Below are 23,530 nucleotides of genomic sequence, written 5' to 3'. Positions count from 1 at the left end.
CTAGCCCCTCGAGCCTGCCCCGCCATTCAATAAGATCATGGCTGATCTGTCGCTGCTCAGTTCCACTTTCCCGCTTTCTCCCCAGAACCCTTAATCCCCTCTCTTATCAAAAACCCATCAACCCGCGTCTTAAAAATATTTAGCGAGGCAGCCTCCACCACTTCAACGGGCAGAGAATTCCAGAGATTCACCACCCTTTGAGTGAAGAAGTTCCTCCTCAACTCTGTTCTAAACCGCCCCCCTTTTATCCTGAGGCTGTGCCCTCTAGTCCTACTGTCTTTTTTGAGTGGGAAGAGTCTCTCCACCTCTATCCTGTCCATCCCATTCATCATCTTATATGTCTCAATGAGATCTCCCCTCATTCTTCTAAACTCTAACGAGTACAAGCCTAGTTTATTCAGCCTCTCCTCATAGCTCAACCCCCTCAACTCCGGTATCAGCCTAGTAAACCTCCTCTGCACTCCCTCCAAGGCCAAAATATCTTTGCGCAGGTGCGGCACCCAAAACTGCACACAGTACTCCAGCTGCGGCCTCACCAATGCCCTATACAGCCGCAGCAAGACCTCCCTACTTTTATATTCAATCCCCCTCGCTATGAAGGCCAGCATCCCATTTGCGTTCCTGACCACCTGCTGCACCTGCAAGCTGGGTTTTTGCGACTCATGCACAAGGACCCCGAGGTCCCTCTGCACCGTCGCCTGCTGCAGTTTTTCGCCCTGTAAGTAATAGTCCTTCCTACCAAAGTGGACCACCTCACACTTGCCAACATTAAATTAGGGTGAGTGTTGTGACTTCTAGTAATGGACTCATAGGCTTTCAGGTAAATGTAAATCTGAAAATATGACTTAAAACAACCTGAAATGTAAATGCAGTGGAAAAACCCTCATTTTCTCATGTGTGTGTGTGTGCACACGCATGTTGAGAGATTCTAGAGACAAAGCATGCATTTGGGTCTTTAACAGAAGTAAAAGATGCAAATCATGTGGTTCAAACTGGCCTTTTTATGATGTGCATGTTGTAGGCATGGACAGGTGTTTTCTCATGGTTCTTTGGATCATAGAAATCCAGACAACGTTGTGGCCCAGTTTCTGGAGAGAAATCTGTGCATCTGAAGACAAATTAGCCTTGCTGGTGCTGAGTCTTGGGATTCTGTTGATTTGAGTTTCAATAAAATCCAGTCATGGGTATAACTTCACTAGTGGTCTCATTTTGGAATGGTTTTTTTTCCAAGAGAGGCATTAGAGTCCCAGTTATATACATTTAAGAACTTTCCAGCAACCTAAGTGATTTCTGCACAAAGAATTAAGTCACCTGACTGATGATGACAACCTTTGCATCACCTTGTCCAAAATTTCAAAAAGTCGCATTGAAATTAAATTAGCAATGTGAAATGGAGCAAATCAGCTCAAATTGTTTTTAATTTGGAGTTGGAGGTTTACAGCATGAAAACAGGTCCTTTTTTGGCCCAAATTGTCCTTACTGCCCAGTTTTTTTTTAACTAACCTAGTGCCAATTGCCTGCATTTGGCCCATATCCCTTTACTCCCATCTTAGTCATGTAACTGTCTAAATGCTTTTTAAAAGACAAAATTGTACCTGCTTCTACTACTATCTCTTGGCAGCTCATTACAGACATTCCATCCCCTCCCTCCCCCCCCCCCCATCCTTTTGACTTAGATCTTATGTCCAGGGGTTGAAGCCTCCTTTTTAACTCCGATGGAATCCCATGGCTCTGCAGCAGTTGAGGCTTGAAGCAAGGTTGGAAAATGAAGAAACCAATCTATGTAATATCTTCCAAGATAATTTTACACTGAAGATACCAATTTTCAGTTGAAAGATGTTGATGGATAACAGTTGCATTTTTTATATAAATAAGCTGCACGTTGTTAATATCAACCAAGAATTCTTGAGTATTTTTAAGTCCATGGATAACATTAATGGCCAGTTGATTGCTATTACTTTTTTGACTTAAATATTGGATAGATTGGACTATGTGGGTACATTGTCACAAAAGTTACTCCCATTGCTTTTAAAATGGTATCAACTTGTGAAACAAATGTTATTTGTTATGCACTAAAACAGGCTGCTTAGGATAAACTTGAGTAAATAAACTAAATTGGCTGTAGTTGGCCAACCATTAAAATCCTATAAAGAACTGTTTAAAAAATAAACTTGAAAGTAGATAGATCTGATTAAATCACAGGCATTTGAATAAACTTATTTGAAAATGTTTTTACAGTTTTTCGAGGAATTAGTCTGGAATTTGGCATTTTCACTTGGGTTGCTTCCTTAGTTTTCACCTGGCCACCACAAGTCACTGACTACTGCTGAGCCATGGGACTCTGTCAAATCAGGAATCCAATCCCATACTGCATCCACCTGACCTTTTAATATTTTGCTCGAATTGGCCAAATAATAGCCCGTGGAGGTGATCCAATTACAGCCTTCCAGCACAGATGTTTCAGTCTGAGTGAAAGGGAGGACATTGTCATCTTGAGTTGCCTTCGCAGCACTGCATGCTGACCAGGGGATCCCCTCTGTAGGGGAAACCTGCAGTTGTGGTCAGATGTGCACATGGTAGATAGGAGTGGGCAGGTGGCCTCAAAGTCTGCCTAGAGCACTGATTCCTAATCTGCTGCTCAGAGGCCACTTCTATGCAGTTTCTATGTTCCCAACACCGGGAGGGCCTGCAGCCCATCTAGAAAATTCCAGTTGGCTTTTTAATGAGATTACAAAGCTGTCATCACATTTGGCCTGGTAGCTATTCCACCCTGATCCAGCTTTCAGCAAAATGGTTCTGGGCTAGGCTTGTGCCAGCAAATCAGCACGCAATCAGTGCTGCAAAATTGTACCCTATTCTCATACACATGGCTTCATGGAAGCCATCCATACTTGTATCACTAAAATACAACCCCCCCACCCCAATCCACAATCCAGTGTGTACAAATTTTGGCGTTGTACTTCTGAATCCTGTGTCCAACATGATTATGTAAACACATTCTCATGATGTGTTGTGCCTTGTGTAGAAACCAGAGTCTCCACAAGCAAAACTGCAAGCTTCTGGGAGTGTCGGTGTGCCAGTCCCGAGAAGCATCATTAACCAGTCACCCAGGCTTCCAGTGAAACCAACGTATGCACCAACTTTCATTGATGAATCTTTGAAAAAGCTCAAGAAATCCTTACCTCAGCTGCAACCAAAATCCTCTCAGGGCCAGTCAGCAAATAGTTCAAATAGCAGCAGAACATCAGGAACAGAAAATGCAAAGGTAACTGCACTGGAAAGCAAGGAATTGCCTGCATCTACCTCATCCAAGTCATTGGTGGCAACTGATGGACCTGAACAGAAAGGAAAAGATGTACAGATCCAGAAAGATTTGGGCAGCCCCAAGCATGGTTTGAATGGGAGCAATATTACAAAAAACGGATTGAATAGCCAACATTCAGAGCCTGAAGAGTCTGACTCAGAATCACAAACACACAGCTCAGCGAATGAGCGGACTGAGAATAGTGCTGAGGATCAGGGAGTGTCCAAGATTAAACCCCAGCTGCTTGGAGAAGAGCAATCCAGCACAATGTCACCACCTCCAGCTAAGAGACTCGCACTGTCAGCCAAAAAGGTGGGTGTGTGTTGTGGGGTAGAGGAGTTGTTGTAAATGTATATAGACTCTCTTCTCAAACTGCACCTTGCAAAAGTAGACCTAATAAGTTAACATTTTAATGATCCAGTTGTAAGCGTGTCCCCGTGCTGTGTACTTCGTGAATGCAAACTGTTAATCGTACTTAATTGGCCTTTCAGTTGTTAGAAGCTTTTTTAAACGCATGGTTTTTTTTTTGTTCCAAGCATTTGCAAGTTTGGTGCTAATCTTAAGGAAATTAAGTTAAGCCTGTTACTGGCATGTATTGTGGTTCCTGGTAACTTCAACACAGGCAGTAACTTCACCTGAACTTCCCTTATCAAATAGTTTTTGGCCATGAATCCATACACGGTTGCATGTGGTGAATGGATAACTTACTTTTATCATGAACATCTTCCTTGATTTGGCATTGAGGAGATGCCTAAAAGCTAGTAGTTAGTTCAATTTGTCAACGAATGGCAGAAAAATAATGTTGAAACTTGCAAATGTTTCAAAATTCTGGTTGATTTTAAAAAACAGTAATGAACATGACTGTCAATTTCATACTAAATTGAGGAGAAATTTGAAAACAGTTTTGTTTATCTGTAATCCCTCAGGAGTTTGTATGGGTTAAGTTTCACCAATGACTAGACAAATTGTACTTGACTGGGGAGGGAGTGAGATGGACCACATTGTCTTTCTTCGTTCCATCTTATGCTATTTTTAATGAGCTGTATCCATTTTGGGAAAGTACCACTCTTCAGATGTCAGTAATTGCTTAATTAAAATTTATTTGATATCAAAGAACACAACTTATTGCAATATTACAATCTAGGGGAGATGATATTCAATCCCAGAGGACTACACTACTTGAGTTTGTGGTAGAAACAATGTCAGGTAGTTGAAGGAAAAAAAGATTAAAAGATGGAACAAGAGAACAAGTATTTGGGATTAGGATGACAGTTCATCTAAACAATGACCCCTGAACTTTATAGGTTGAACCAAACTGTTCCAAGTGGTCATTTCTGTTTAATTCTACACCAAGATTTGAACCCGGTATTTAAATCATAACTTTGCTGTTTAGAATTGCTTTGAAAGAATATATAACAAACTCCAATAATCCCTAGAGATAGATGTAAATTTTGCTATCTAAAAAGAAACCTTTGTAGATTTGAGTTCAATTTTAGGTGCTTAATTGCCAACAACAGTTGAAAGAGTTTCCTGCAAGTGCTCTGCTTGTTTGCTTTTATTAGATAAAGGTTTATGTAATCGTGCAGATTAACTTGTTCTGGTGCTATTTGCATTATTTAGTTTCAGATGGCATTTCAATGCTTTGTTCTTGGGCATTGCAGCCCCTCTAAAGGGGGATGGTGTTTACCTATGCTCAGTACAACTTCACGGGCAACCCCCCCAATAAGTTGCCCAAATGTATATGCAGGACTGCGTGTCAGCTAGTTATTTGACCATGAGATGTTACCTTGTCCTGAGTCTGGTTTTCCAGTGTAGGTTAATGCCTAGTGATTAGATGAAGGAGCCCTGTCCTTTTTTTCTCCAGAATCCACTTGTTTTATTTTGATACAACACATGAGAGGCTACACTCCTCTGTATGTCAATTCAAAACTAAAAAAAAATTAACTCCCAATAAAATAGAAGCCACATCCTTAAATCCAAAGTATTACTTTTTAGATTCAAGCCCAATTTTAAAAAAGCTAATTTTTTTTCAAGTATGTAATAAATAGCCAGAATTGTGACGAGATTGGTGAATAGATCAAAGCAGATTTCCTTTTACAGTGGTTGAGAGGATGCAGATACAATATTAAATGTCAGGTAAAGGAAAGGTCAATTGCTCCTTTGTCCCAAAATGTGTCGGTTACGTGGATTAGCTATGGTAATTTGTGGGATTACAGGGAGAGGGTCTGGGTAAGATATCCCTTCAGAGTTGGGGCAGTCTCAGTGGGCTGAATGGCCTACTTTTGTACTCAATTATATGGTTCTTTGAAAGAACCACGTTTTCATGATTGTGCCTGTCATTTCTAAAACTGTGACTTATGCCACAGATGCCCGAGATTGAATACTCGTGGTTCATGATCTGTGAAATTGGTATTTACGTGACATGTATACATCAGTCTGAAAGCACACCTTGCATTCATGTAGTGGTCAGAGAACCTTACTCTTTGGGCTTTGGTCATGGGGATTGATGAAGCTAAGTGATGGTATGGGAGGAATTAAATGTGCCATCCCAAATTATATATCTCTGGACTGTAAACAATACTTGCTGGATTACTGTCTTGACAGAACTGTTATTTTAGTGTTAAACTGAGTGATGAGCTGTCATAAATGCACAAAAGCTGTTTCGTTCCATTCATTTCTAAAAATGTAACTCAGGTGCTGAAACTTGTGCTAAGAGTATAATTTTTTTAAGATCGTTCTTTATTCTGCTAGTCTTGTTCTTTATGTCCGGTATTTCTAGTCTAAAACTGCAAATTTTCTTTTCTGTGGAGTAACTGGTAATTGTTTTGACATTTTCTTGTCTGTTGTCCTACTTTTTGCTTCCCTAGCTGTCTAACCATGAAAACTTTTTGATTCTTCTTTGCCATACCCTCTTTATATTTTCTGCACTCATGGATGCTTTTTAGACCACCAAGTTTTTATTTATGTCAATAACTGCAGGCCACGTACAGCTGGAAGGTGACAGAAAATGAACCATACTCCCCATTCCTCTCATCAGTCCACAAAGCAAAATTAATGAAAAAAGGCCACATGTTTTCTTCTGCAGACAAAACTAGGTAAGATAAATTTGTACCACTCATTAAAGAAAGCTTTCATCAAGTTGAAGCCACACTGGCAGTTAAGTGGTTTTAATCAATAATTGTGATAAAGTCGCTTGACTCATTAATTGCATTTGGTGAATCCAATATCACTAATCCCATATGTAATAGGGCAAGGCATTTGGTACCAAGGGGATTCTGAAGTTATTGCTCTTATTTGGGAGGGGCACATGTATCTGATCATTGTTTGATGCCTTTAAATAAATAATTTAACAATGACTCAATAGTGCTTTCAAAGCACAAAAAATATACCAAAGTGCTTCAGCAAAGTATAATTAGACAAAAAATTACAAACAGCTAAAGTACTGGAGATACGCAGGTCAGGCAGCATCTGTGAAAAGAAAAATCAAATTAACCTTTTTGGTTTGGAAACTTGCCAAAATATCAAGGTTAGCTTGGACAAAGGATCTTAAGTAAGCTGTTAAGGCAAGTGAGGTGAAGAGATATACTGAGGTTTGTAAATATAATTCTAAGGCCTTGTCAGTAGTGCTGGGGCAAAAAAAAATTACGATTTTTTTTCACTTGTATTGGGTGTGTCAATAGTCAGTTTTGAAGTGCAATCACTATTGTAATTTAGAAAGTGCAGCAGTCAATTTGTCCACAGTAAACTCCCTTTAACAGCAATGTGATAATGACTGAATAATCTGATTAGTTTGGGGGATAGATATTGCCAGTACACTGAGAATAACCCCTTTTTTACTCTTCACACTAGTGGCATGGAATCCAATGCACCCATTTGAGGGCTTTGGTTTAATGTCTTGTCTGTAAGATAGCATCTCCAGCAGTGCTTCGGTACTGCATTGGAGTGTCATTGAAGATGGTTGCACTGAAGCCCTGGACTAGACTTGAATCCACAACCTGACTTGGAGGCGAGTGTGCTAGCTACCTAGTGGACACTGGGAAGAGTTTACATGAGATCAGTGGACACTGGGAAGAGTTTACATGAGATCAGTGGACACTGGGAAGAGTTTACATGAGATCAGTGGACACTGGGAAGAGTTTACATGAGATCAGTGGACACTGGGAAGAGTTTACATGAGATCAGTTTCAGGATTGACAGTTTTTGGGTGGAGGTGATGTAGGAGAGAAGCAAAACTGTGAACTGATCTGAAGCAATGGGAGAACTGCAGTTCCTGTTGATCATCAGTCCTGTTCTCACTGAGTGATTGTGTCCTGGTGCAGAATGGAATTTTGGCAACAAATCACTTGAGGTTTTTGGATGTTGGATGAAAGGAAAACCTGGGAAAATTCAAAGCATCATTTGAAGACTTTAGTAGACAGATGATGCAGAGTTGGGGTAGGTGATCTTTGCAATGGAGGATATGTGGAATTAGAAGCTCACCTCCCAGGTGCCAAGATTGCACACACAGTAAGATTCAAACTGACAATGCCTGGAGTGGGACTGGAGTCAGTGGTGGGAGTGTAGAGTTTGTTGTTGGGAACAAATTTAACTTCAGCCTTCTCATTGTTTAACTGGAGGAAATTACTGTCATCCAAGACTTGTTTTGCAAAGGGATCTTATGGGGAAATTTAAATATGAGGGGCACCGTACCTTGGGAGGGGAAACTAGTGCTAGCTTGCATGATCTCCATTACAAACTAAGGAAGACACTCAGCAAAGTTTTTAATACCATACCTATTTTTTTATTATACTGGATCAGTAACCTGGTATTTCCAACCTAATGCCATGGAGAGAGATCAGGACTGCAAATGAAGAAAATTTCTTAATTGCATCATATTCATTATTTTCAATGATTAATGATGAAAACTGGGACATTAAATAAAGCAGACTTAAATTGAAGCCCTAATTTTGTAGCAATGAACAGTCTAGAATCAACCACTTGGTCATAGGACCAGGCTAGGATGATGTATGGCTGCTTCTGGCTGACTTTTCATGGGAAAATTTAAGTATTTCTGCTGGGTATCCCATTTAAAGTACCTTACATCCTGTTAAGAGATCACTGGTAACAGCAGAATTTTATTAAATCTGTGTTTGATTTTAGGTAGATTTTTGGTGTATTTATAGTTCTTTTCAGTACTCGCATCTCACAGGATAACAGTGATGAAATGTCATCTTCTGTGTCTAGTATTTGCAGGAGTATGGAAGACATCCTCTAACGTTTGTTTGTGATATGCATGCAACTTGATATCTTATGTTGCCCTTTTGGTCCCAGTGGGCAATCTTTAGGCTTGACAGAGTTAGCTGAGAGCTGCAATTGGCCTCTACTTATTTTTCATTCTGCTGACTGTTTCAAAATGTAGGTCATTGTATGGGAATTCCTTCAGTACTAAAATTATCAAGAATTTTGATTAATTGTAATTTTTAAGAACCAAAGCATGTTGATTTATTATTGTCACGTGTATTAGGATAGTGTAAAGTATTGTTTCTTGCATGCTAAACAGACAAAGTAGACTGTTCATAGAGTACATGGGGAAGAAGGAAAGGAGAGGATGCAGAATGTAATGTTAGTCATAGCTAGGGTGTAGAGAAACATCAACTTGTTACAGGGTAGGTCCATTCAAAAATCTGGCAGCACAGAAGAAGCTGTTTTTGAGTCAGTTGGTATGTGATCTCAGACTTTTGTATCTTTCTTCCATTGGTAAAAAAGGTGGAAGAGACCATGTTCAGGGTGCATGGGGTCTTTGTTGACGTTGGCTGCTTATCAAAGGCAACGGCAAGTTTAGATAAATCGATGGGTGGGAGGCTGATTTGCGTGATGGAATGTCACTCTCTCAGACTTGTTTGCATAACTTGTGACCTCTTGGCTGCATCAAGAATTTTTTTGAACATTGAAATAAGTAACATATATCAGTGCTGCTGGTTTGACCGTAATGCATTAGACGTATTGCATTTTATGTTGAATTTTGTGTCATGTATTTTGAGTATGCCAGACTATAAAATTGCAGTATTTCCTCATCAGCTAAACACTTGTCTGTATGAATTTATTTTTATTTATTTTAGTTTCCACAAAATCAAGATTTAATGTTTTCTTTACGATAAGAATTAATCCTTTTTTTGGTGATATGGCTCAAAAGCAATGTGTTCAGAGCCCTAGATTTCCATTTGAGAAGTCTCATTGAAGAAGTATTAGTCAATATGTGCATAGAGACATCGAAATAGTGCTTATAAAGGTTTGCTGGCACCTTCTCAAGGACAATTAAAATTGGATAATAAATGCTGTCCTTGCCAGTGATGACTGTATTTCATGAACTGGCACTTCAGATGCTAAGTGATTATGGCTAAAGTTAGTCTTTAGGGCACATCTTGTTTGATGTAAGAAGTCCATTGTTTTTGTCGAGCATCCCTGTCCATCCATTCTCCCATGCTGTAAAGTTGTGTGTTGCATATGAATTTTCTGAATGCAATACTTGTCTATTTTACTTTTAGGACTTTCCCACCTACTCCAAAAGTGCAGACTTCCCAACGAACAGGATTTAGTTCTCCATCTAAAATCGCCAAGAAATCATGTAGTTCTAGTTTCTCTGAGTCACAGCTACTGTCATCGGAAGCCATGGAAGCAACTCGGCTGCCCTCTCCTCTAATAAATGGCAGTGCTACCTCATTGGAAAACCATACTTTATTTGGTGAAAGTGTTAGCAAGATGTGCACTTCCAAGACTGAAATAGCAGCTAAGACACACAAACACTGCATTGCTAGCTCCATGGAGTCATGGAACAGCAGTGAAAAAACAAAGAAGAAACATAAATCTTTGAAAAGAAATGCAACTTATTTTGATTCTGAATCATTCAACCAGACGAGGTGTGATGAAGCTGCCAAGATTAATAGTAAACACAAAAGTAAGAAAAAGGAAAAACGACGTATGACAATGGAGAATGATGGTGTTTGTGACCAACTACAGGTATGTTGCTGGACTTCCAGTATTGAATCAATATATTAATTTCCTGATCATTAATGAAACAGAATAGAATTCTCCTGTTGCATCTCTAATCCAGTTGATCCTTTCTCCATTGAATGATCAGCCTGCTTCAATGATTATTTGCTCATGGACCAGGTATTAAATGTCTGAATGTGCAGCTTGTTTTCCCCCTCTGTTTCTCTGAAAACGAGTGGCATTGAAATGAGGACATGCACAAAATGTCTCCCTGCCCCTCCACTCCAGTCCCATCCCACCTTTTCTTTGGTGTGGGTTATTCCTTTCTCCAGCAGCTCTTCACCAGCCACACACACACACACACACACACACACACACACACACACACACACACACACACACACACACACACACACCACCACCACCACCACCCCCCCCCCACCTTACCCTCTGTCCACCAAATTGGATGGTTTTGCTTCCCAGTTCCTTGAGATTTCAATGATGCACGAGGACCATTACAATTACATAACATGTAACGTTAATCTGCATTAATAAATGATTAAAGTTGGAAAGTGTATCAGTAAAGTGACTATCAGTCTAGAATTCAGTTGATAGGTACTGAGTTGCAGCAGTGTGGATCAATTTTGTTAGATAATCTGTCTATTGGGAGCTGAAAAGTTTATTGACATCCAGAATGTCGGTATATAATTAATACAAATTCTAAAAGAAATTACCCTATTTAAATACCAACATTAAATACAAGGCTACTGTTAATTGTATACTATTTGTATTTATTTGTATGCAGATGGTGGGGATTCACTTGTGCATCAATAAATATACCGAGTGGTCAAATTGGTATATTTTCATAGATTTGTTTTGGCAAAGTGTTCAAAACGATTCAGTACAACAGTTGCTAAAGCTAGTTGATGTGTTGCAGGAGGAATCCATTGAGAGGAACATTTCAGCACAAGAGGTGATCCTGAAGAAAATTAAAAAGAGGAAAAAGCATAAGAAATGTGGGAAAGTGTTTGAAATGCACCTTGCTGAGTCTGCTGTGGAAAAGTATGTAATTATTCCTCTAGTTCGGGGGGGATTTATTTTCTGATTTGTTAGAATCATGGTGATTGGTGTACCACATTTCTCTTTGCTCTCTCATAGTCAATTATTGTTTTTTTTTATTCCTGGAATGCTAACTTCAACATAGTTGCAGAAAACTACCTCTAATTTTGCTGAAACTGGTTTGAATCCTAGGGCTATTTATATATGCAGCTTGGGAGTGGCAGAACTCAATTCTTACAGGTGTGTCTGGGCATTTCTTCTTTGAGCCTTGCCTTTGATCTAGGCTTGTATTCATCAATAGAAGACCATGCTATCATTGGGTAGACAATATCATTTTCTAACTTGAGTTTGGTATTGGTTATGTTTGCAATAGTGCTTATTGCAAAGTAAGAGAAGTCCATCTTTCCCAGAAGCTGAGAAACCTAGCTTCAATAATATTTTCTTTGTAATCTACATCCTTGTGTCTAAAATATTTGCCATCTCGAATATGGTTATATGCTGATGTACCTTTACTCCTCCCATTGGAGAGGTATTAATCTGCTATCACTTCCTGCAGGACACAATTTGTTGTTCAAGCTGCATTGCAGATCAGTCCTCCAGCAAGTAACTCTCTCCTCCTAACTGCCCAAAGCCATCTACAAGGCACAAATCAGGAATGTGATGGAATCCTTTTCACTTGCCTGGATGAATCCAGCTCCAACAGCACCAAGCTAAATACCATCCAGGACAAACACTGCTTCATTGGCACACCCTTCACCGATGACATAGTTGCAGCAGTGCATCATCAAGATGCACAGCAGGAACTCACCTTGGAGAACACCTCCAAGGCCCCCCTCAAAGGCGCACACCATCCTGACTTGGAAATATAACGCTATTCCTTCACTGCTGGGTCAAAATGCTGGAATTCCCTCCCCAACAGTACTGTGGGTGTACCTGCACACATGGTCTGCACCAGTTCAAGAAGGCAGCTCAAACCAGCTTCTCAAGGGCACTTGGGAATGGGGATTAAATGCTGACTTAGCCTGTGATACCAGCATCCCATGAATTTATTTTTTTTCTTAATTAACTACTCAAATTTGCATGGGTATTTTCCTCACTTCCCAATTTTGCAAAGTGGGTATTTGATCTGAACTTTTCATGCCTCATGCTATGCTGTGCCAGAAACTAACAGTTGCAGTGATTTAAGAATGGAATCCAAGGCTGGCTGACTTGTCCACTGATGGCCTACTTAATGGACAGTCTGGCACAAACTGAGGGTCAGGCATTTGGGTTTGACTGTGCATTTCTGTTATTAATTGACTAAACCTGCTGAAGCTACGGGGGAGTCCAGATTGTAGAAAAGCTCCAACTTTTAATGTAATCCATAGGATGTGGTTTGAACAGTGATACATGTTGGGTGGGATCTTCCAGCGGTACTCGCCTCCAAAACCGGAAAATCCCACCCGAGGTCAAGAGACCTTTTTTTTGTGTGGTTCGCACTCCACCTGCTACGATTCCCATGACGTGCAGGATTGAAAAGTTCTACACAAGGGAAGGGTTTCCTATAAATAATTCTGTAACTTGGTAAAAGATTTTTGAAAGCGCAGTTATGTTTTTAATCGTAATGGAAAATCTTTATTAATCCCTGTTACTTAGTTGTTCAGGATGGAATGAACAGCAGGATGAAGAAGAATTGGGAAGGCTTAAAGAATTGGAACAAAGGAAGAGAAATCATGAGATGAAAAGTGACAAAAGTGAGAAAAAACACAGGAAAAGAAAGAGAAGCATAAGTTCAGATGAATGTTCAAGTTCTGATCCTCCAGTGGATCAGTCTACTAAAAACAAAAGTCAGCGAGGTACAGTATTTCATTGCAGTTCTGTATCTTTTGAACCATTTTTTTAAAAAAAAGGAACAGTTTACTTTGTCAGTGAAAAGGCAAGATTTAGACATTCTTTTGTATGCAGTTTCTATGTGGCCACCTTCTAACAAAAAGCATCTATTCTACTTTTTATCTGAAAGTAAATTTGAATTATTATGTCATGTGTATTGGGGTACAGTGAAAAGTATTGTTATGTGCTACACAGACAAAACACTGTTTTAGACTGGGTAACTGTTGATCAAGGAAATTCACTAGTCACTTCTTCAAAGTAGTTTGATATAGAAACTAGAAATTTAGCTCTTCCTGCAGTGTTGTACAGCAGTGTTCCTTCAGCATATACCCTCAGTCTTAACTATCCTGTCATTGGGACTTATTGCATTTTGTAATTTTCTTAATTGATATGCTTCATAGTTTTACAATCAAATTATTTTAATTGAACCTTTCATTTGCAGTTCAAATGCTATTTCTGAATGCAGGGAACTATAGTTCAGTATTTAAAAATAGGAGCAGAAATAAACCTACAAACCCTCAAGTCAACGACATAGTGATTGCACTAGTGCAACTCCACTTTCCTACTCTATTTCCACATCTCATAATTGCCTTAGTGTCCAAATATCTAACAGTCTCCTTCTTGAATAGACTCGTTGAGCATCCACAACTCCCTGGGGTAGAGAATTCCAAGCATTCGTAATCCCTGAGTGAAGAAATTGCTCCTCATCTTAATCCTAAATGGCCAAGGTGTTTTACCCTGAGATCATGACCCTAGTGCTGGACTTGACATCTGAAAGAAAGAAGTTCTTGAATTTATATAGTGGGCACTGAATATGTCAAAAGTGTGTAACAAATGAAACCCTTTTGAGGTACAGTCACTAATGTAAGAAATGCAGCAGCCAGTTTGCACATGGTGAGCTTCCACAAAAAGCAACATGATGATGACCAGATTATCTGCTTTTGTGATGTTGATAGATCAGTATGGGCCTAGTAAACTTCCCTGAAATGTTTCAAATGGTGCTGTGGAATCTCTTCTGCTAACCTGAGTGGGAACTTCTCATGATCTGCAAGACAGTAGCTCCAAATGTAATGCTTCAGAAGCTGGGAGTAAAACCTTCTTTAATGGTTCATTCCAGTGCTCAAAAGAGAGAGTGGGTCTCTGCTTTGAAGTTAGGAAGAGTGCAACACACAAATCAGCACTTCCTCGGTGTTGGATTGGCAGCCTAGAATTTGTTTCAGTCCTGGAGTGAGACTTGAACCTACAACATTTTGACTGAGTGCTGCTGACTGATCCTGGGAAGTGACCCCCTCAGCATTTGCCTGTCAAGCTCTCTAAAACATGCATTTTAATTTTTAAATGAGATCATCTCTCATTCTTCTAGACTCCAGTGTGCATAGACCCATTCCAATCAATCTCTGCATGTTGGACAGCCCTCACTTGGCTTGTACTTTAATTTGCATTCTGAAGATAGGCCTATTCTACTACAGTTGCCTCAAACTGACATCGCCTGACCCCACAGTGACAATTCTGCTCCAAAACCACCTAGGTGCATTTAAGGATGCTCTATCGAGTAGAAGATGGCTGTGGTATTGAATTCCTATTGACTATGCTTGTTTTCCTGATTGATAACAGACATTTCATACATCTAGCTACAATGAGAACTTGGGCTCTGTTAATTGATTCTTGTTAAGACCTTTTTAGACTTGAATATTATTCTTAACATGTCTGTCAGACAAACCAGAGCTTTGACTCAACTGAATCTTTGTGCCTCATCTGACAGGAAGCAGGAGTAGATCTTTGCAGATGACTTGTACTGGCACGTTTAGGGAATGGGTGCTGTAGGATGGCCCTCCAGGTATCTGATGGGGAACTTCCTTCTGGGTTTAACTGTTTTTGTTTACCCTTGATCCCTTCCAATCCTCATTTTAAAAGGGGGGAAAAAAAGTCTGTATTCTTACTGCTTGGTTGGTTTGTTTACCTGCCTCAGCTGGAAATGCTGTAGAGATGAGGTCACACATGCAGCTCAACACTGTTTCATGGCCAATCCTGCATTGCTATTTTTTATTTCTCCTAGATGGTCATCAAAATTATGGGAATAATTTCTCTAGGCAAATCCAGATTCTGTTTTAAAACTGGCATTTAGATTTTGATTGTTGCAAGTATCTCCATGATAAGACAAAGTTATAGTCACAGATTATGCTGGAGGTTTTGCAAGATTTTGATTTGTGCAAAGAACAAAGTATTGACTCAGTGCTATTGTATGTTCTCTGCTCAAGTTCCAGTGTTCGTGTGGGACAGTCAGGTAACAGAAGGGTATAAACGGCCTCAAAATCACTGTGGTGAGGATGGAGCTGTACCTGCTGTAGTGCCCAATGCAACCTTAGCCTGGGATGGGAAGAAACACTCGGATGTCGTTCAAGAGCTCTTGAAACGTTCAAACAACAAGGCTTATGGAACTGATGGTAAGGAAAATAAGCTAAAGCTATTCAATGGTTTTTGATGTCTTCTCTTAGCAATTAAATTTACAACATTACTGTGATCAAGTGACAAAGGGATATGCTGAAGTCCCAGTAAAATACTTTTTAAACTCTACGTAGTAGTATTTTGTTAGTTCTGTGTTTCTTGAAAACCTACTCCCAAGGGATTTTCAATAATTATGGTCTAGAAATTGCTTTGTTTCTCTTTTCACATTCCCTGCCTCAAGTTCAGTGATTTTCCATGGGCTATAATTCTACAATCTCAGAATTTTGTTATTTTTTTACAACATTCTAAGGCCAGACCCATTGTCGATGAACTGAACCCCTCATGCCTCATTTAACAGGGATGGGACCTGAGGCCAGTTTTATTGACCCAGTACAGATATGAACCAACCTTGTTGGCTTTTCTCCTAACCCTATAGGACAAAACACTGAATATCACTTTTTACTAACTGACTGGCCTCTTTGGTGGTGATTACTTTTTAACCAGGTGATGGAGCTGGTTAAAGACACGAAGTACATTTTTCTGTAACCTGTAATTGATAGACATGCCTTAATATTTGTTTTTGCGTTAACGTTCTTCTCATTGATCTATAGCATTGTTAAATGCTCTAGGCAAAAATGTGATGGACTGTGAGTGTAATGTTTAGATTTTTGTAAAGATGCACTCTTTTTGGCATTTCTAAATCCTGTTCCTCTTTCGCCAACGTTCTGTGCTTAGTGCTGACCTGGGATGGGACAGTATCAACTGTCAATGAAGATGCTGTAGATGATTCAAAACAGATGGAATATGAACAAGTCATTGACAAATGGGATGAAGAGTTTGACAAGGGGAAGGTAAGAGGTTACCTTGAGCATTTATGTTTTATGTAATTGAATTCAAGTACATAACTGCATTGAACCCTCAATACAGAATGTAAAATATTTGGGACTTCTGACTTTTATTTCCTTTTTATCTAGGGTGTTGGAACACTAACCTGTGGGCTAAGTTTGGCTTGAGAAATAGCTACTGATAATTTTTTAATTATTGTTCCAAAATCCCCCACCCATGGCAACAGTTGATCTTTTGTTGGGGAGCAAGAGGGGATGCAGTAGGCAGTCAGTGAAACTGTTGCTTCCTGCATAACTCTTTCCCTTCAATAAGAACCTGTGATTGCATTGAATACTGAAACAAGTGTTCCAAAGGTGAACGCTTTGTTCATGGTGGTCATCTTTTCTTAATGTGGCTCCCTACTGGAAGTGAGAAGAGCTGTGCTTTAAATTATGGCTTGGGCATTCAGTCTTAAAACAGTTCGAGGTTTGCATATCATTTTGAACCTGTGAACAGCAGCACCCTCCAAATAGATGATCAAAAGTCAAGGGGCTCAGAACAACCCTGAAGCAGGTGAAGTCATCTCAAACTTTCTCTCCCAAGGTGGTTCCCTGTCACTAGCACTGTCTGCAGTATTTGTGCTGCATCTTGTTGCCAAATGTACAATCAGAATTTGAATGTAATTTTTCCATCCTTTGGAACCTGGAGGTTGTTTACAGATTTACCTGTAATGATTCACATTCCTTCAGTTTGGCTTTATAAAAGGAGCTATTCTTGCTTGGGTCATAGATGACATCGGCATTTTGTACTTTCAGGTTAAAAAAATGAAGAAATTTAAAAAAGAGAGAAGAAGAAGTTTTAATGCTTTCCAGAAAATGCAGAATAGAAGGAATTTTTGGTCGACTATTCATTCAGGAAAGTTTTCCAGGTTTTAAACGTGTAAGTATTATATAGTGATGCTCTTTCACCTGTAGTAAAACAGTTAACAGAGCATTATTGCAGTGGTACTCAGTGTTATTGTCAGTGATTCATAACCTAATGTAGCAAGTCCAAATGAGGATTCATTTGCGACTTGACCATGTCGCCATAAACTTGAACACAGTTCAAAAGTTTCCCATATTCTAACACGCATTCCATTTGTGTATCACTCCTAGTCTAACATTTCAGAATTCTCATCCGTGTTTTCAAATCCCACTCGGGATTGCCTGCCCTTATTTCTCAAATGATCTCCAGTCATAAAACCCTCCAAGACCTCTATTCCAATTCGCACCTCCTTGGGCATCTTGCTTTGTATTGCTCAGTTGTTCAAATTCTGACTTGGGTCACTGTCTCTGCAGAATCCGCACATTCTCCCATGTGTCTGCATGGGTTTCCTCTGGGTGTTCCAGTTGCCTATCACAGTCTAAAAGACGTGCTAATTAGTTGCATTATCCATGCTAAATTCTCCCTCCGTGTACCTGAACAGCCCCCGGAGTGCAGCGACAAGGGGATTTTCACATACCTTCGTTGCAGGCTTAATGTAAGCCTACTTGTGACTAATAAACTGACTTTCCCTTTTCACCACACTTTGTGCCTTCGGCTGTCTAACCACATGCATGAAATCCATCCCTCTGCCTCTGCCTCTGCCTCTGCCTCTGCCTCTGCCTCTGCCTCTGCCTCTGCCTCTGCCTCTGCCTCTGCCTCTGCCTCTGCCTCTGCCTCTGCCTCGTGCTCTTTAAAACCCAAGTCTGACCAAATTATCAGTTGCCTATTCTAACTTAATACAATTTGGTGTCAAATTTGTCTCAATAATACTCTGTCAAGTGCCTTGGAATGTATTGCCAAGTTAAAGGCACTATTTCAATGCAAGTTATTGACGCTTAGGGAAACCATCTTGTTCTTTGGCATGAGTTTTACCACTTCCCACAGAGTTTTTATGGCTCTGATTGTTGGTCAGTTTTAATCCTGTTGCGTGTACCAAGTAACAGATTGAAGTTGCCCGAATTAGTTTCATAGATTTGAGAGCCCACAGGAAAATAATATATTCTAATCCAGGGATGGAAGTGTATTTGGACCCCCTCTCCAGAAATTTGATTTCTGTGATGACAATGTGGCTTCTCCCCAGTGTCCCACTCCCAATTCTTTGACAATCGGTTGTGCCTTCCCCTTTTCTTTTACTTGTCTTCTCTCTTGCCCTGGTTCAAAATCCTAGAGTTGCTCCAGAAGCTGCTCTTCTGGTCTTTCAGCATGATCGCCCATATACCGGGCTGGTTGTTTTGCCATGGGACTTGGTGCTTATGCATTAATATCTGTAAAATTCCACAATATTTATTGTTGGGTTTGTTTCCTTTGTTTGCAAGGCAATGAGTTTGACATTTAAACTCCAGTTATCTGCTTGGTTGATTTATGCTTATTAATTTTCAAACATTTAAAAATAACTACTTCAATTCTATTCGGTATAAAAGTGTTTCTTTCCAAATTGGTGTATATTTGTAATTTTGGTTCAATTTGCTAAAACAAGATCAATATCAACTCATGTTATTTCTATATTTAAGATAGTTGTGATGGGATGCAAACCATCTCAAATTTAACCATCAAGATTGCTTATGCTAACTAAACTTCCAAAGAGTAACATTGCACGATATATTTAAGTTGAAATAGTTAAAATATGTATAGAATATTACTAGAGAATTGTTTCATTAAGACATATCCTTAATAATCTCACTTACTGTTGCAGTGGAAAATGACTTCAATTAGTTAAAGAAGCCCACAGGAGGAAGAGTCGCTGAAAGCTGAGCAATACAAACTTATGTTCAGTGTCTTTGTTATTGGTTTGAACATTAAGACTGATGCTGAAGCAGTTCATGTTGGCTACAAACCCAAATTAAGATGTTTGGAGGAGAGGTTCATTCGTATTAACAGAGCTGTGACATGAGAATAAACAGCCCACAATTTGAGGGTCTGCAGTGGAGTCTGGATTAAATGTCAACGATTTTATGAAACTTATCACGTCCAACAAAGACTAAAATCTGGATTCAGAACTCCATGGAAATGCAGTGTGTTAGATTATTTCTGATCTATGCGACAAAACGCAGACTCACATTGCCATTATGTTATTTTTCTTTTGCCTTTGGAGGTATGAAAACGGAAGTCCTATATTTCATTGTCGCAACTAGTCATGATATTCAGTGAAAACATGTTAACCAAAGGTTGTCTGCAGTTTTAACCAGTTGGTTATTGGAAAATGTCCCACTTTTGTTCTGTTCGGATTCATCTGATGGTCAAATTAAGACATAATAAGCCAAGGGCCTCCTTTTTGGAAATTCTGCACTGTTATCTGCTTCTGTTAACTGGCATATTTCCAAATTATTTACTTGAATAGTTTTCTATATAGCATAGAATGCAGGCATTGGTGTTTACTTGCATCACTTAACACCAAATGACATTTCTCACTAGCTGCCAACTTTTCCTTACTGCATTTCCTTATTTTTCTTTCACGCATTAAACAAAAAAAAATATGTTTATGCTATTTTGCCCATTTGGAATAATTGATTTTTGAATGTCAGATCATTCTTGAACAGGGCAAAATAACTAGACAGCCCATTCCCCCTCCAGAAGGTGTCCTGGTTGACAGTTTGCCTTTATTGTTGGGCAAGTCTGCCATCTCACTTTAATGCAATATATCAAGTACATTTGATAATTCGCAAATGAAGTGCCTATAAAACAGATATCACTCTATCCAGCTACTGAGAGCAGAAGGGAATTAGTAACAAATTAAGATGCACTATATTGAGTCTGAATTCTGTTTTCATGCTTTTAATTTTCATTTGCACAATATTAAGAAACAAATACTGTTGGGCACCAAAAACCTTTTGTTTCCAGGGAATATGTTAGAATAAGGTTCTGAATGTCAAGATTAGTTGCTTAGAAAATTAACTTTTCCAGTGTTGCCATAAGATTGCTGTATGGGGGAATGTAGTCCTCCAAACTTTGATTTCTCATCCTATGTATTAGGATGGTTCCAATTTCATTCAGTCATACTTTTGCAATATGTATATTGAATGTTAAAGTACTTGTCCCAGCAGAGTACTGTTCTACTGAAATGGCATGCAGAATTAGTACTCTGAGACAAAACCAGAAACTGAGAACTATCAAAACATTAAGACATTACTGCATACATTAATCAGTGATTTACTGACTATACAGAACTTGTTGCTTTATAAAGCATCAATTTAGAGTTCTCCTTGCTGTTTGTTTGCTTCAAATCTTCAGCTCTTAAAACCAAGACACATTGTCTTTCATTTAAACAACAAATTCCTGTAAAAAAAAAACCAGTGTAAGTAACTAAATTCTTGGGTGCTTCAGGATATAAGTTATTTTAAAAAAAAAACTTAAGTTACTGATGTGAAATATGTTAATATTAGAAAAGATGTAGCTAGAATTAAAACACCTTTCTTTCCTGTGGAAAAGTGTCACTTATAATGGTTGAATTATTAAGATTTTACATTTTATTTGTAAAATTGTATTTTAAAGTTACAAATTTGAGCACCAGCCCAATTCATATCTTGTTCAGATTGTATTGAAATAATTGAATATTGTGTTTTGGGGATTCTGAGAATAATGAATCATCAAGTTAATGTTAGAATGATGTGAGTTCAATTCAGTGGAATGTGATCTAAGTTTACAGTATTAACTGACATGTTAATGTGATATTTACCTGGTTAACTGGTTTTGTAAGGAAGACATTTACAACTAGAAAACTATTTTTGAATTTTGCTGATATCAGACTTAAATCAATTGCAGTTTCTGAGGCACATCATTTCCAGCATTTGGGAGAGGGAGGGCAGCAGGGTAGGGGGGATCAATTTCTCATTTTTGAATGTATTTTGCTTTCTTTGATTCTGTGAAAGTTTTGTATTCATTAAGCACTCAATGGTGCCTCCATTGCAGCTAAAGTTATAAGCAAGACATGTCATAGTTAACTAGGGTCTTGGATAATATGCATCTGGTTCTTCAATTAAATTCAGTTAGGACTGCAGCAATATTCAGATTTGTTCTCTTGCTGGCAATTCCACCATCAAGTAATATACTTCATTTAACTGTTAAATTCCCAGTGTGTAGATGGAATTACTTGAAATTGTATCACAAAACTGCCTACATAATTTATAAATAAATCAGTCAATGCTTTGCTCAGTTGTTACAATTTACCTATGACATTTGACCTATAAGTTAAGAAACTGAAACTATCACTGGTTTGGCTTACAGCAAAGGTAAATTTATTTGCATGACTAGCTACTGAAATATTACTAAACAAAAACATTCACAATCCAATTTTATCACATATAGATTGGGAGGGTTTTAGTAATTTGTGAAGCTGGGATTCTGTACCAGTCGATGGTTGGTTAGTATTAAGTTTAGGACAGATGAGTTATAAGGTTTGGTCTCCTGCCTATCATTGCTAACTTTGAAAAGGTTCACCATACAGAAAGCTGTCAGTCACTTAAAATTCATTTTCATTTGAGCTCTTAGTTTCATTATTGGGCAGCTGGTATGGGAGAAGACAAATACCTGCAGTATCTCCATTCGTTATTGTGGTTAGGTGGACATTTCAGCGTTGCAGTCATACTGAAGCAGGGGGATCCTCTTGGGCAGCAGCTTTTGTGAATGAAAAACCCAAGTAGATCAGTAAGGCTCTTAAAAAAAATTTATATTTTGTTCTGAAAATTGTTGTTAATTGGGAGCTGGGACCAAAATCTTTTCTGAAATAATAGTTGGGAAAGAAACTGTATTCCCAAACTTGTTCCTTTTTATTCTTTTTTTTGAAAGTCAAGTTTCAGTTTCCAGAACTGAACTGTTTATTTGACAGTTATTTTTAAATTTTAACTAGTCGGAACCATGGCTTGGGGGGTGAAGGGGGCTGCAACCAGGCTTGTTGTGTCTTGGAAATTGAATGGTTTAAAGAAGATGCTTATCGTTAAGGCACTCGTGGTAGAGAAGGAGGCCATTCAGCCTACCAGATCCAAAAATGTTGAGCAATCCAGTTAGCCTCGTTCCCCTGCTGTATCCCCATAGCCCTGCAAGTTGACTTCACTCAAATGTCCTTTTCAAATTGTTTTTGTTTTTTCAAGCAGTGAGCTCCAGATGATTGACATTTGCTGCCTTAAAAGATTCTTCCTCACTCTTTTCCCCCAATATATCTCTTATCCATGATCCTGTGCAATCTTGCTTTAAGCTTAGGGTGTCTATGCTTTAAATCTAAAGCAAACATAAACAGTTGGGTATAATGACTATTGATGGTTGACTCTCCCTCTCTAAGAAGCAGATTGAAGTTGGGATTGTTCTTTTTCAAACTGAATGTACTAACTTGTTTAACTCAAATGTGGGGGCTCCAAGTGAAGGAGCAAGAATGACAAGCAGCCCAGCTTGCTGGAAGAAAATCTTTTAGGTTTAGTTCAAGGTCCATTTTTAAATCTAAGGATTATATTTCATTTGTAAAATTAGGCCTAGTCATAGCACAGTTCAAATTAAGTGAAATTGTTTAAACTTCTATTAACCAGAGAACAGTTGAAGATGTAGGTAATTTCTGACGCTATTAAAATTTCCCCATATAGTTCTCATACTGGCTAACAAACAATATAAAACTTAAACGCATTTTCCTTCCTCCTTTTCTCACTCTTCGCACCCCCAGGTGCACTCATTTTTGAAGTGATTGAATGTTGTAAACATGTTACAAAATTAAAGAAAGCAGAATCATTTTCTGGACAAGCCTATTTGAAATCTTTGTGCAGAAATTATTCATCATTTGGAGTGCAATGTCCAGGACTGAGCACCATCGCCACATTTCCATACAAATGGCAACATTATCAGATCTTCTGACCTGACCACCAAAAATAGGTTTGTCTCTCTTTCTGAAGTACCAAACTGCAATCCAAGTTTAGAATTTGGTTCTGAATTATGTAGGAATTGCTGATCCAGTACCAGGATTGGTATAGAATATCGTGTGCTTCCAATGAGCTCAGAATTGAAAAGTTCATTATTTATGGATTTTCTTCATGTAGCCTTTATGTTGGTGTCACAGAT

The 23,530-nt window shown here is 38.8% G+C and overlaps 1 protein-coding gene across 3 annotated transcripts in view; it reads left to right on the top strand.

Annotated features, from left to right (window-relative positions):
* Positions 1-23,209, top strand: part of usp36 (ubiquitin specific peptidase 36) — a 62,300-nt gene extending 39,091 nt beyond the window's left edge. For all 3 annotated transcript variants that reach the window (XM_080209517.1, XM_080209516.1, XM_080209518.1), the window contains exons 13-21: positions 3,026-3,616; positions 6,284-6,399; positions 9,829-10,300; positions 11,211-11,335; positions 12,968-13,167; positions 15,460-15,645; positions 16,382-16,497; positions 17,287-17,410; positions 19,188-23,209. In XM_080209517.1, coding sequence (XP_080065643.1) covers positions 3,026-3,616; positions 6,284-6,399; positions 9,829-10,300; positions 11,211-11,335; positions 12,968-13,167; positions 15,460-15,645; positions 16,382-16,497; positions 17,287-17,406 — 1,926 coding nt within the window. In that variant the 3' untranslated portion in view covers positions 17,407-17,410; positions 19,188-23,209. The remainder of the gene's footprint in view (positions 1-3,025; positions 3,617-6,283; positions 6,400-9,828; positions 10,301-11,210; positions 11,336-12,967; positions 13,168-15,459; positions 15,646-16,381; positions 16,498-17,286; positions 17,411-19,187) is intronic.
* Positions 23,210-23,530: the final 321 nt, after the last annotated feature.

The sequence above is a fragment of the Carcharhinus amblyrhynchos genome, chromosome 21, assembly GCF_965287045.1.
Source record: "Carcharhinus amblyrhynchos chromosome 21, sCarAmb.v2.hapA, whole genome shotgun sequence".
Taxonomy (NCBI): Eukaryota; Metazoa; Chordata; class Chondrichthyes; order Carcharhiniformes; family Carcharhinidae; genus Carcharhinus; species Carcharhinus amblyrhynchos.
Note: the sequence above shows the minus strand (reverse complement) of the source record. Positions and strands in the feature narration are given on the sequence as shown.